The sequence below is a fragment of the Sinocyclocheilus grahami genome, unplaced genomic scaffold (genome assembly GCF_001515645.1).
Source record: "Sinocyclocheilus grahami isolate Dianchi unplaced genomic scaffold, SAMN03320097.WGS_v1.1 scaffold587.1, whole genome shotgun sequence".
Lineage (NCBI taxonomy): Eukaryota > Metazoa > Chordata > Actinopteri > Cypriniformes > Cyprinidae > Sinocyclocheilus > Sinocyclocheilus grahami.
In genome coordinates, this window is record NW_015505766.1 from 758780 (window position 1) to 774467 (window position 15688).

The 15688-nt window shown below is 35.6% G+C and overlaps 1 protein-coding gene across 1 annotated transcript in view; it reads left to right on the top strand.

Annotated features, from left to right (window-relative positions):
• LOC107556997 (wiskott-Aldrich syndrome protein family member 1-like) overlaps window positions 1–15688 on the top strand; it is an 87610-nt gene that overhangs the window by 56178 nt on the left and 15744 nt on the right. Inside the window, exons 4-5 of the mRNA XM_016240278.1 lie at window positions 6308–6461; window positions 9925–10042. Coding sequence (XP_016095764.1) covers window positions 6308–6461; window positions 9925–10042 — 272 coding nt within the window. The remainder of the gene's footprint in view (window positions 1–6307; window positions 6462–9924; window positions 10043–15688) is intronic.

The window sequence follows — 15688 nt, forward strand, 5'->3', positions numbered from 1 at the left end:
CCACCCCCCCCCGCACACACACACACACACACACACACACACACACTCACTCGCGCACACACACACACACACACACACACACACACTCACAGTCAGTTCAGTCTGTTATCGGCTGTGATTGAGTTTCTTGACTGGTGGAACTGACAGCATGTTTTCTGGAAGCTCGACAGGGCTGATATATCTGATAACAGAGAGACAGAGAGAGTGTGTGAGAGAGAGAGACAGAGGGAGAGAGAGAGAGAGTCCTCTTATCCACAGACAGGACGCCTGAGCTCAATCTGCTAGCATTTCACACCAAAAGAGTCAGTTTTGGGCCAGAAAAGCTGGTTTTGCACCGGCCCAGAAACCTGCAGGTCTTGAATCAGGAGCCAATAACATCAGTGACCATCAGGATCATTTTATCTCTTTTTTTCTATAGCCGTCCGAAAAAAATATATTTATTCTATTTTTTAATTATTATTATTATTTCATGTTTTTAGTCTCTTCTGCTGACCAAGGCTGCATTTATTTGATCCGAAATACATTACAAAATTATGAAAAATTATTATAATTTAAAATCAGTGATTAATATGTTAATATGTTTTAAAAAGTAATTTATTTATGTGATCAAAGCTGTATTTTCAGCTTCATTACTCCAGTCTCCAGTCTCACATGATCTTCAGAAATCATTCTTATGAAACTGGACGCCTTAATGTTTTAGAAGCATTTCAAAACAACATTCCCACAACATTTTTATTACCTAAATTTGGTATTTAGGATCTTGCAAACTGGTATTTCTGATCATATTATTTTAATGTATTGTCTTCATTATAAACACTGGTTTGTAGCGCAAGTAGTTTTACCGTTATTCTACAATCCCATGAAGCTTTGTGAATGACATTAACTGAAATATGAAACTATTATTGTATATTATATATATACTTATATATTATAAGTTAATTGCAAAATATGCATAGAGAGAGAGACCTGGCTCCATACAGCCAGGGTTGCCAGGTCTAACAAAACTAACCAAAACATCCCAAAGTAGCGCAATGACCATATCCCAAATAGAAAACTCAAAATATGTAATTTCCATACCTAAAATACATATTTTACAGTCACTGCTGTGCACATTGATCATAAACACAGCTAAAGAGCTTCCTACCAGTGACCCTCCTTCACAAAACTTAACATTTAGTGCAGTTTTATGATAGGTAGAATGCAAAATATTTCAATAAAAGCATTTCAGTCAATTCCGCCCCTTGAAGCCGTGGTTTACAGTGAATTATAACAGCTAAGGGGCGTTGTTAGGCACGATGCAAAGCAGAGTAAGCTTCACGGGGCTTATTGCTTTTATAAAATGGTTATTCCATATACGTAATAAGTTTTCACAAAAATAAAACAGGAAAAAACACAGACTTGGCAACGCTGCATCCAACACAGAGTAAGGAGAGATGACTGACAGACCGTGCATCATGGGTAATGTAGTTTTCACCATCAATTCTGCTAGTTATGTTATTTAAAAAAAAAATATATATATATATTATGCATGCAAAAAAAATGTATTTACAAAGAGAAAAAGAACATAAGTTTGATTTCCAGGGAATGCATGAATTTAATCATATAAATGCGAATGCAATGCAACGGCGCTTTAAATAAAAGCGTCTACCAAAAATTGTAAATTAAATATTTGTATTATTAAAAAATGTTTTGTTTTGTTTTTTAATAATAAGACCTTTTAAAATAATAATAAATAAATGGTGAAGGTGAAAATGAACTGATGTTTACCAGAAATGCACTTTCCTATATACATATATAAATAAAAAAATTACAGAAAAAGTGAAAAAAATAAAATATTTTTGCTACCTGAAATAAATTATGCATATATATATATAATTCGTACTTTTTATAAACTCTGTGCGCAATAAAAGTCATAATTATCTTTTTTATTTTGTATACTGTGGTGAAAAAACAAACAGAATTAAGACATTAAGAAACTCAGAACTGGTTTTATAACAAAGTCTGAATTCTGAGATAAAATTTGAGAAAATTTACGATCTTTTTATGATCATGTATCATTAAATGCCATTTCAACATTAAAACGACTTTATTTCAAGCAAATGTCCAACGTGTGTAACAGGGAAGTTGATTTTCAGTCTGTTTCTGACACACAAAGCTAAAGCCCCCTGAGAGCGAGTGATGAGGCTCATGTCCAGATAAACGCCTGAAAGTCCTTCAGTAAACACTTTATTTCCTTTCTGCTCTGCGAGTGTTGTGATGAACTGGATGGCTCAGTTTATTGAAATCACTGAGGAACAAACACACACACATATGAACACAAGTCACGCTCTAAATGTTTCACACTTCATGTAGAAAAGCTGAACGCAGTCTCACACACACACACACACACACACACACACACTCAAATACACACTCCACACTCACACACACACACACACACATGTGATGTGATATCAGAGTGACGATCAGACGCTGAGGCTCATTATGACCCATGATTCATCTGGACAGGTAACGCTTCTAGTGGTCGTTCAACGCGTCAGAATCATCTCAGAAATGCTGTTAGTTTGTGGGTTGTTTTACAGTAAGTGTTGCAAATTATTGGAGCAAATCCATTTTACAAAAAAAGGCTCTTTGGATGAAAGCTTATGCTTAATGCATAAATGTACAAACAAATTATATATATATATATATATATATATATATATATATATGCATGTAAAGATTTTCCTATAAAAGCCGTCATCATTTACTCACCTTTCAAACCCACACGCAGCTTATTCATCTGAGCAACACAAAAGATGTCATTCACACGGATCATGTCTTTCAAACGGACAAAAACACACTATAAAACCATCAAAAGTGTCAGTAAATGCATTCACTTCTCTTCTCAAACCTACCTCAACATCACTTCATTTAGGCTCAGTCGGCAGCCCTGTTCTGGCATGATTTTGTGACATACATTTTAATTGCGTTGTTTATTTAATGAAAATAATGAACAAATCAGGCTGTAATTTGTATTCAGACACATATTTTGGTAACAAAACATCATGTAAAACAAATAGAAACCTCATATAATATTTAGTTTGCCTTCTTAATGTTGACTTTTTCCTGAAGGTTTCTGAAAGCACCCGTGTTAAAAAGAAGTGCACTTGATTGTACTGAATGTGTGCTTCAAATCTTAAAAGTATATTTTTTAAAAACTGTATTTGCATATAATATATTAAGAAAATAAAAGGCAGCTTAAGTGTACTTAACACACTTTTAAAAGTGCACTTTGTAATAATGTCAAATTAAACGTTTTACTTTAAAGAACATTTTAGTGGCCGTTCACACAGAATGCGTTTTTTCCATTCCAATGCACTACTTTTCCATTGTTTTTCTGTGTAAACACACACTAGATGGACGTGCATGACCGTTATGGTGTGTGCACACCAAAAGCGTTATTCACATTGCGCTAAATAAATGCAAAATATAATATATCTTTATTTAATTGAAATTAACATGCAATTAAGTGTCCGAAAACATTACATTTACTTTGCACTAAAGTATATTCTTTTAAAGTACATTATTTCAAAGTGATTATCTTGTATTTATGTATGTATTTTTTTTCCATTTTGGCTTTTAATTGCAAAAGAAAAAGCACTAATGTGTCTCAAAAGCACTTAAACGTTGAGAGGATTTCTGAGTAGATGCCGGTGTTTTCTTCTTATAATGCAATGCATGTATAGAACCGCCGCTCTGATGCTCCTCCAGACCTTCTGAACTTTAAAAAGTTATCTTCATATTTTCTGAAGTTATGAGTCTTTTTCTGCTATTTTATCATCCACCAGGTAAACGTCTGAGCATTTTGAGCACTTGTAATGATGCTTGAGTTAACAAAAACCATGCATAAGTTCTATTTGTTGTATCTCATAATCTTAACAACAACAACTAAATAAATAAATAAAGCATAACTGGCAGACCCTGACCATTGGCCATGCTACAGATCAATTGCATTTGCATGCAAAATTACCTAATTAGCATAAATTACTTTAGCAGTAAGTATCGTTTTGAATTGTCTGACAATAATTGGGACAATTAGACGATTACAATGATGCTCAGAGCAGCTCTCGGTTCGGCTGTAATTATTTTGACATCAGACAGCGCCACTGCGTTCTGCCATTCAAATGATTTAATTACACTTTCATTTCCCATCAACCTCAGTGTCACCAGCTGCCTGTCGGCAAGAGACAAATAAAGACGTTTGTACACAAGAGTGATGGAAATACGCCTGGATATCAGGAAAAAGACAAAGAGATGAGAGTATGTGTAGAGAGACAAACACACAAACATGAAGCACCAAACACACTCTTGACAAACATCCAAAGCTTCACTTCAAATTGTGATAAATGGCTCTCGAGGTTGTGCATTACAGTGAGTTTACTTCACTTTACAAAAAGGTTCTGTTAAAGAAACTTAACTTAAGTAAAATATCTGTAACACACAAGTTCACTGAAAAAAAAATTGGTGTAGAAACAATTTTTGCTAGTAAATTTCACAATTATTCACAAAGAAATGGCAAGTAGCACTGAACTAAACCTGAAATTTTGAAAAAAGACATAAAACATACTGCAATAATCATTGTTTTATTTACAACTTCGAAAAACAATTGTTTAAAGTGTTCGATTGACTTACTGCTTTCTTAAAATAGTGTCAAGAGCAATATAATAAACATCAATATTAAATCAAAGTCTAACAATAATAATAATAATTGTCAAATTTGAGAAAAAAAAAAGATCCAATACAGAAATTTATTTAGAAAATTTCACTTTCCTTGATCCAAGTTGCACAATATTTTCTTTCATTATAGCGCCCTCTGTCAGTGTAAATTAATGAGATTTGGCATGTTTACTCAGACTGTCCTGATGTACATTTGTACCATTTTTTGTGTAGTTTGGACTCTGCATTAAACAATTTATTTAAATTTTTTATTCAGTTAATCATGTTGGGCCACATTAAAAAAATCTTACTGCTAATTAAAAAAAACAACTGATAAAGCGTCTTTATGTCTCTAATGACAGTAAACATCTCCAACCCTTTCTCTTTTTCTACTGTAAGAAAATCATACTTTTCTACATTTGCATTCATATTTACGCAGCTCAATTTCAAACTCAATTCAACTCAAACTTCAAGCTCAATTTTTTTAGATTATAGCGCCCCCTATTGCTGTAAATGAATGAGATTTGGCGTGCTTAATCAGAGTGTCCTGATGTCCATTTGCACCATTTTTTGTGAAGTTTGTACTCTGCATTAACAAAATACAGGTCAATTTGTCACACTGACTTCAATTATTTTGAATGTTAGTGTACATTTAGAGGCATTTCATATCAGCCGATAAAATCCAGAACTCAAATGCTAAAGCATCTTTAAGACACAGTCAACATCTCCATGCCTTTCTCTTTCCCTACTGTAAGAATATGTTCTACGTAAACGTATATTTTCTACGTTTGAATTGATAGGTAAGACTGTAAAACAGCCACGGCAGCTCAAATTCAAAATATTTTTCTTCATATTTTCTTCACAATATTATTTTATGTTATAGCGCCCCCTATCACTGTAAATTACTGAGGTTTGGCATGTTCACTCAGATTGTCCTGATGTCCAGTTGTACCATTTTTGGTGAAGTTTGGACTCTGCATTAATAGTACACAGGTCAATTATGGGCCTCAATCAAAACGAGTATTGGCTTGAATCTGCCAAGGGATGAGAGGTTTCTTAACAATATTTTTTTATGTTATAGTGCTCCCTATCGCTGTAAATTATTAAGATTTGGCATGTTCACTCAGATTGTCCTGACGTACATTTGCACCATTTTTTGTGAAGTTTGGACTCTGCATTAACAACATACAGGTCTGTAAGTCATTATGGGCCACGTTCAAAACAAGTATTGGCTTGCATCTGCCAAGCAATGAGATGAATCAAAATTCATTGACAAAACTTTCAATCTAGATGCTACATGCTAAACTTCATGTACACAGGACAAAGATAGGCTTGAAAAAGTAGGTTTTCATTAATCTCTGGGAAAATGTAAACCCATGTGTCGTCCAGATTCAGACTCAATGGAAGATTCAGAGCGAAGAATTTAGACTATGTGGTTCTTGAGGCTGTTTCGATCTAGTCTAAATCTGCTTTATTTACGCTTCAAATGCATCAATCATAGATCCAATCCCTTCAAATAAGCTTTAAACGTCCATCCAAAGGTCAGTCTGTTAATTCAGTCAGACTCACCTGCAGATGTCAGTCAGTGAATGCTGTGTTTGTGTCTCAGTGTCTCTTCAGGACATCACCATGAGGAAGGCCTTCCGCAGCTCCATCATTCAGGACCAGCAGCTGTTTGAGCGTCAGTCTCTTCCCTTCCCCATGCAGGAGACATACGAGCTGTGCGAACAACCTCCACCGCTGAACATCCTCACGCCCTACAGGTCAGAACCACATTCACACATCAGACCCGACAGATCATCAGCATACAGCAACCGGAGATGCGCCGATCATTAGATTTACATCGAACCGTATATGTGACCCTGGAGCACAAAACCAGTCTTAAGTGTCAATTTTGTGAAATTGAGATGTATGCATCAGCTGAAAACTGAGGAAATAAGCTTTCCATTGATGTATGGTTTGTTAGGATCGGACAATATTTGAAAATCTGGAATCTGAGCGTGCAAAAAAATCTAAATATTGAGAAAATCATCTTTAAAGTTGTCCAAATGAAGTTCTTAGCAATGCATATTACTAATCAAAAATGAAGTTTTGATATATTTACGGTAGGAAATTTACAAAATATCTTCATGGAACATGATCTTTACTTAATATCCTAATGATTTTTGGCATAAAAGAGACATGGATAATTTTGACCCATACAGTATATTGTTGGCTATTGCTACAAATATCCCCCAGCGACTTAACACTGCTTTTGTGCTGCAGGGTCACATATATCACCTCAATATTACTAAAATAACACAAACAGCAATGAGAAAGTATGGAAGCCCATTTCCGCCACTGAATAAAAAATAAAACACTTTTTTCTCGCAATTCTGACCTTTTTTTCCTCAGAATTCTGAGACATAAACTCAATTCTGAGGGGAAAACTGACTATTTTCTTACATTTGCGACTTCATATTTTGCAATTCTGACTTTTTTCTTGCAATTGATAGAGAGAGAACGAGAGCGGGAGCTCATGCATATTACGCATCTCTCAAAATAAATGTTGCAGCCTCCAGAAATGTTTAGATGTTTGTGCAAAAAACCAAGGCAAGTTTATTTCTATAGCACATTTCGTACACAATGGTAATTCAAAGTGCTTTACATAAAAGAAAAGAAAATAATCATAAAACATAAAACAAGGAATTTAAAAAAAGGAGTTTAAAAATGGATTTAAAATGAATTTAAGACGGTTAAAAATAGAAAAAGATTACACATAAAATACAGTGCAATCAGTTCGGACGTTGCACAGTGCTCATTCAGTAAACGCACAGCTAAACAGATGAGTTTTGAGTCTAGATTTAAATGTGACTAATGTTTTAGCACATCTGATCTCTTCTGGAAGCTGATTCCAACAAAAACCAGAATAAGAAAGCATTTTTTCCCAGTGAACTCAAAGGATCTGAGCTCATATTTTTGCTCTATATTTCTAGTGTTAGTGACTCACTGGTGTCTGTTTAGCACTTTTAGTTGATATTTCATGAACTAAGCGATGAAAGAGCGATATCGTCTGGTTTATGCAGTTGTCATGTGCTTCTGCTGCTGTTGTCACACGTGCGTCACACCGAGCGAGTGTTTCTGGAGTTAATGCTCGAGTGTTTCTGGAGGCTGCAACATTTATTTTGAGAGATGCGTAATATGCATGAGCTCCCGCTCTCTTCACACGTTCCCTCATTAGTTCATGAAGACGCCAGCACCGGAGGTTATTTTATTAGACATCACCTCCTGTAAAACCACTGTCTGTTAAAGAAATCCTCTTTTGGCTAGAATCGCTCATTTTCCTCAACAGCGGCTTTGTGCTCGTCTTCATAATTATACAGAAGACGTCTTTTCTGCTCACCAAGACTGCATTTATTTAATTAAAAATACAGTAAAATTGTGAAATATTATTACCATTTATAATAACTCTTTTCTATGTGAATATATAATCAAATTTAATTTATTCCTGTGATGCGCAGCTGTATTTTCAGCATCATTACTCCAGTCTTCAGTGTCACACGATCTTCAGAAATCAGTATAATATGCTGCTCAAGAAACATTTCTGATTATTATCAATGTTGAAAACATTAATATTTGTGTGGAAACCGTGATGCATTTTATTTTTCAGGATTCACAGATGAACAGAAAGTTCAAAAGAACAGCGTTTATTTGAAATAGAATCTTTTGTAACATTATAAATGTCTTTACTGTCACTTTTGACCAATTTAATGCGGCCTTGATTAATACAATTATTAATTTCTTTTAAAACAACCAAATTGAAGCTGTGTGAATGTGTAGTTTCCAGTCAGGAGAGTCTGGAGGTGATAATTGCTTCATTTGTTCTGTATTGTTCTTTTGTCCTTATTTTGTCTTTGCTCATTTGGCATTTCGACCAACTCAAATGAAACGAGAAACGAGTATGTGATGTGCTGAAGGAGAACTTGAGAGAGAGAGAGAGACGTGTGAGGAGCAGAGGAGGTGTAATATCAGTTTTCAGCTATTCTCACAGCTCTCGCTGTTCAGTTGCACATTAATAATGTCAAATGATATCAGTCTGTGATTAATGACAGATACTGGTCTACTGCTAACTAGGGCTGTGCAATAGAGCTGGAAAATTACATAATAATTAATCATTTAAAATATTATAATCTTAAATTAATGTCTTATTTTTCTGCCTTTTGACAATACTCAAAATATATGTCAGGAAAAAAAATATTTTAACACATAAAAAAAGAAAAAAAAAGAATACTTGCTCTACAATGGGTTAAAATAATTTTTTCAGCTAGAAAATAACTGCAACAAAACCAACACTGACATAAAAAAAAGTAAAAATACAACTATATTGCATGTTTAATTCAGAGAGTGGCGTCCAATTATCAACCTTAATGATAATATTATTTTATATATTTATATTTATTATTTATAAATATTTAAAAAATCTATTATTTTATATTATTTATAAATATATTATTTTCATATTTTATATATATATACATCAAATGTAAAATATAATTTATAAAATACATAAAAATATTAATATTTTTCAAATTAATTGTTTTATAATGACATTTTGACAGTCCAATTATCATCATAAAATATTATAATATAACATTTATAAATATATATTATTATATAAAGTATAAACAAGATCAAATGCATTAAATATTATGTCATTATTTTTAATTCAATAAAATTTTGTATGAAATGACATATTTTGTCAGTCCAATTATCCTCATGAAATGATATTATAATATAACATATATAAAAATATATGTATATTATTATTTAAAATACATAAATTAATATGTGATTATTTTGTTTCAATTAAATCTTGTATAAAATGACATACATTTTACAGCCCAATTATCATAATAAAAAAATGATAATATAAAATATATATAAATATATGTATATTCTTATATAAAATATAAATATTAATATAACATATTATGTCATCATTTTAATTAAAAATTCTAATTTGTATAAAAATGACATGTCCAATCAAATAAGTCAAAGAACAGATATTTAATATTCTCGGATATTATGGTTTCATGCATTGTAAATGGACGGTCAAGTCAAGATCATTGCATTGTGGGAAACAGCACTCCATTATTGTTCTCTGTACTGCACATTTTGCAGATGTACAGATAATACTCTCATGCACAAACGGTGCACTGAACACACCTGATCTGCGTCTGTCTCTAGGGATGATGGGAAGGAAGGGCTGAAGTTCTACACCAACCCGTCGTACTTCTTCGACCTGTGGAGAGAGAAGATGCTGCAGGACACAGAAGACAAGAGGAAAGAGAGGCGGAAACAGAAGGTAAGGGGGCGGGGCTACATGACCGAGGGTGTGGCTTGTATGCAAATTAGATGAGAATGGGTGTGGCATCTGAGGGAATCGACCACTAAAATCCCATAATTATAACATACATAATAACATACTCTACGGTTATTGTTCAGTCATTTTTCACTCAGTTTTGGCTGCTCAGTCGTTTGCTGTCGTCTTGCTTTTGTGTTTTTGAGTTTGAATGAGCTGTTTCTCCTGACATGAGGTGTTTTCTGGCTGCGTTTAGATCACAGACCAACGCACACACACACACACACACACTGACTCACTCACACACACACACACTCACTCTCTCTCTCACACACACACACACACACTCTCACTCACACACACACACATACACTCACTTTCGCTCACACACACACACACACACACACACGCTCACGCACTGACTCGCACACACACACACACACACACACACACGCTCACGCACTGACTCGCACACACACACACACACACACACACACGCTCACGCACTGACTCGCACACACACACACACACACACACACACGCTCACGCACTGACTCGCACACACACACACACACACACACACACGCTCACGCACTGACTCGCACACACACACACACACACACACACACGCTCACGCACTGACTCGCACACACACACACACACACACACACACGCTCACGCACTGACTCGCACACACACACACACACACACACACACGCTCACGCACTGACTCGCACACACACACACACACACACACACACGCTCACGCACTGACTCGCACACACACACACACACACACACACACGCTCACGCACTGACTCGCACACACACACACACACACACACACACGCTCACGCACTGACTCGCACACACACACACACACACACACACACGCTCACGCACTGACTCGCACACACACACACACACACACACACACGCTCACGCACTGACTCGCACACACACACACACACACACACACACGCTCACGCACTGACTCGCACACACACACACACACACACACACACGCTCACGCACTGACTCGCACACACACACACACACACACACACACGCTCACGCACTGACTCGCACACACACACACACACACACACACACGCTCACGCACTGACTCGCACACACACACACACACACACACACACGCTCACGCACTGACTCGCACACACACACACACACACACACACACGCTCACGCACTGACTCGCACACACACACACACACACACACACACGCTCACGCACTGACTCGCACACACACACACACACACACACACACGCTCACGCACTGACTCGCACACACACACACACACACACACACACTTTCGCTCACACACACACACACACACACACACTCTCACACACACACACTCTCACACACACTCACACACACACACAGAGTGGGCTAATCACAGGCTAATTAGAAGCAGATTGTGTTTTCACGCATGACGGCAGATTCTCTCATCTCTTCTGTGACGTTACTGCGGTAAAACCGCTTGTTTTACTGTATCTGCTGATACTACAGGTCAGAATATCTACTTGCATTTAATCAAAGCATTCTAAAAATATACATAATATCTACATTTCTTTTGCATTTCTACTTTAATCATTTAAAATATGCAAAGTAGGCATAATCTTAATTATAATCACATTACAACTGATATAAATCAGTGAAAATATCACAACTTTTATTTCTATGTTAATATGATGAGCAGCTATAAAAACTTATAAAATGTGTGTTATAAAACAAAAGATTATCAAATTATTTAAAATAAAATTTAAATTTTAAATATTATATAATTATTATATTATAATATTATGTAATTATGATAACATATTATGAATTAAGAAAATTAATGTCAATATTTTTCCTGCCTTTTGGCAATATTAAATATTTGTCTCAATATGTATTGCTCTGAAATGGCGATTTTTTTTCAATCAGAAAATAATTTCAACAAAACCAACACTGACACCAAAAAAATGTTTCACGCAAAAAGTACTATAAAAGAAAAAATACAATCAAGTTGCACATTTAATGCAGCGAGTGGCATCCAATTATCATCACGAAAAAATGCTATATTTAAAAGAAAAAAAATTATGAAAACTATGAAAAAAAAAAATATTATAAAAAAAAAAAATTTTTGATTTCAAAACAACTGTGTTTGAAAAACTATCATATTACTGGAAAAGACACATGAAAAATATATACAATTAAATGTGTTAAACACATCATGTAATCATCATGACCATGAGTCAACATTAGAAGGGGAAAATAAAACACTATGTAGAACATAAACTGTATCCCAAAGGCTTTATAAAGCAGAAAGGAGTGTTTGCATGCAGACACACAGAATGCGATCAGCTCTGCTGTCGAGCGCTGAGCTGCTTCACGTCATTCATTCATATTAAGAGTGTAAATGCAGAGGAAGATTCGATTAGACGCGACTAGATCACATTAGGAGTGACTGATGTGTGGAAAACTGCTGAAAGAGCAAGTCAGATCAACTCCAGCGGCTCTCAGACTAGTGACACTACTAAGCCAACAGAACTACACATTACAGCAGTGTGACTGTAGCTCAGCTGCTGCTTCACTAACAAGCTCATTCTCTAATGTAAATAAGTAGCTGTTTAATGTCACACTGTATCGAGACAATCATTAAACTCTGTCTGATGTGCAGCGAACAGTGATAAAAATACCTCTCTCTTTAAATAACACCGGGTTCATGCATTGCACGGAATTGGTTCATTCAGATGATTCGTTTAAAAATAAATAACTGAAATAAAATAAGTACTACAATTGCTAAAACTGAAATAAAAATTAAGCTAAACAGAAAAACAACAACAAATGCACATAAGATTATTATAACTTAAACTAAAATTAAAATGAAAAATAAAAAGCAAATTGAAAATATTAATAAATACTATAACAGTATATAAATATACTAAAACATCACTCATTGTTCACTCATCACGCCCTTATTGTGTTTATATATATATATATATACATACACATATACATACAAACACACACACACACAATTATAAAATACTAAAATATTATGTTATTTTATTTCAGTTGAATTTTGTTGTTAATTAAATTAAATTAATTAAATTGCTGGAAAAGACAGTAAAAATGTATAGTTAAACAGGCTAAAATGTATATGTTAATACAGGAAATATACTGTAAATGTTTTAATCTGGTTATGTTAAAATATAAAAAAATGGCGAGATTCATATTGATAGAAAAATTCATATTGATATAATTTTGAGAGACCACCAGCTAACAACTGTAATTAAATCAATGTTATAAAATCAATCTAATAAAATCTAAATATATATTAAAATGTATAAAATTACATATATATATTAGGGGTGCAACGGTTCAACTTACTCACGGTTCGGTTTGTATCGCGGTTTTAGAGTCACGGTTTCGGTACGGTTCGGTATGTGCTATGTTTAGGGAAAAAACTATATTGTCAAATAAAAATAAAGCAAATAAGAACACAATCTAACTACAAGCAACAGCACAAATAAATACAATAGAGCAAAGATACAAATAAAATAAACAGTGCTTTTCAGGTTTTTTAGGTTGGTCTATCATTAGTTTTTAGGCACAGATATTGAATAAAGTAATCAAATGTAAAATAACATTGCACATCTGACTGTATAAATGAAAGATGAATCCTTATTAAAGTTACAAAAGTTATTCAGTCAAGAGCAGTGAGAGATTTCCGTGTTGTTGCTGTTTGATTAATATTAAGAAAGTGCTGTCACTTTAAGAGAACGCACTGATACTGTACGCTCAGCCGGCTATGTCTGCTAGGATACTCACCAAGACGGGCATTGTGACATCATTTTTGTGTGAATTTGTCCATTTAAGCACACTACTTCACAGAGAGCTTAATATGTGCATGCGTTCTGAGACGCTGACGTTCGGCTGAGCGCACACACAGATCTTCTCACTGCGCACGCGCGCGAGTTCACGTCTTCTGGCTCTTTCATATTTAAACTGGCAAGGCTTAAATGAGTTTAGTTTAAACACAGATAGCGACGTGTGCTGTTCAGGTCTCACCTGCGCTATCAACATGTGATGACGGCATTAATGACATTTATTCCAGCATAAAGCACTCACATTGAACAAAGAGTGACTGGTTTGTCCATGTATTGTTTTTTTCTCTCTCATCGCTCTTGTTGTAATGTATTAGGAAGCCAGAATTTGTATCCAGCAACAGAAACATGCATTAGCCGAACTCTAACAAACCATATTACAGGTGCATTGTCAGATTTAAGTTGAACCGCGGTCCTAGTGCATGCCGAACCGTGTGTGGAGAACCGTACGGTTAGATTTTTTACCGAGAACCATTGCACCCCTAATATATATATATATATATATATTAAGGATGCTCCGATCGATCGGCCGGAGATCGGTATCGGCCGATAATCATATTTTATGACTCAATCGGTTCTCACTAACTTGGCCGATCTCAGGAACCGATTGCAATTTGATGACGTCAACGCGTGACGACGTACATGATGCGTGAGGACATAAATGATTTGGTGCCGCAGTCATGTCATCGCTGGTGTGGAAATGCTATGACGTTTCGAGAAACAATTAAAGATTCGCTGTTTGTTGTGTATGTTTTGCATGATTCATCTACACAGCAGCTTCAGTGACGTCAGAGCTGCACGCTTCTGCGGCGCGTTACGGCTCCACGGCCACCGGAGCTGATCGCGGCCGCTCTAGTCAGTGCTTGTGTTTATAGCCAGCCGTGGCACGTTTCTGAAGCGGCTCTCCACGCTGCTTGGTTAAAAATAGTCTTTTGTGAGTTGTCACAGCGGGGAGGACAGAACTAAAACAGGTTTTCCCAGTAACGGCTGTACACAAAGCAGTGCTGCGCTCACAAACGCTGCTTTATCAGGCGTATAACATTCAAGATGAAATGAAAATGACATCGAAAAGTTTCTAAAGATACAGTGATATAAAAACGTGTGTGTTTTTAAACGTGCAGTACGTGCTCATGTTTATTCAACCAAGCCTTTTGGAAAATCCGTCAGTTTTGATATTTACCCAAATAAATAAATGTATGGGAAACACATCCCACAACACAACCACCTGAGACCAACTTCAGTCTACTCATCACCTTATCTTTAACTGCGTTTGTAGCCGGCGCCATAGCCAGACTGATAAACAAACACAGACCGGAAGTTAACTTCGGGCCAGGCGCATGCGCCCGATGAAATTGTCTATATAAAGCTTGAAGCATCAGAATCGATATCGGCCGATCACCATGACAAGAAATCGGTACTCAGTATCGGCTGCAAAAATCCTGATCAGAGCATCCCTAATATATATATATATAAATATGTATATATAAAATGAATATTGTAATAATTTAGTACCGGGGTACATGTGAAACCATCCCTATACTGCAGTACTTTACTGTACTGGTTGTCAAACTGCAGTTTCAGAGTCGCTTCCTAAACTCAAAACTCAACTAGTACTGACAACTGAGACTCAGACTGAATATAAACAGGGTTTCCTATAACTTCACTTCAGATGCCATCTGTGTCTCTCCCCGAGGAGCTGTGTGTGTGTGTGTGTGTGTGTGTGTGTGTGTGTGTGTGTGTGTGTGTGAGTG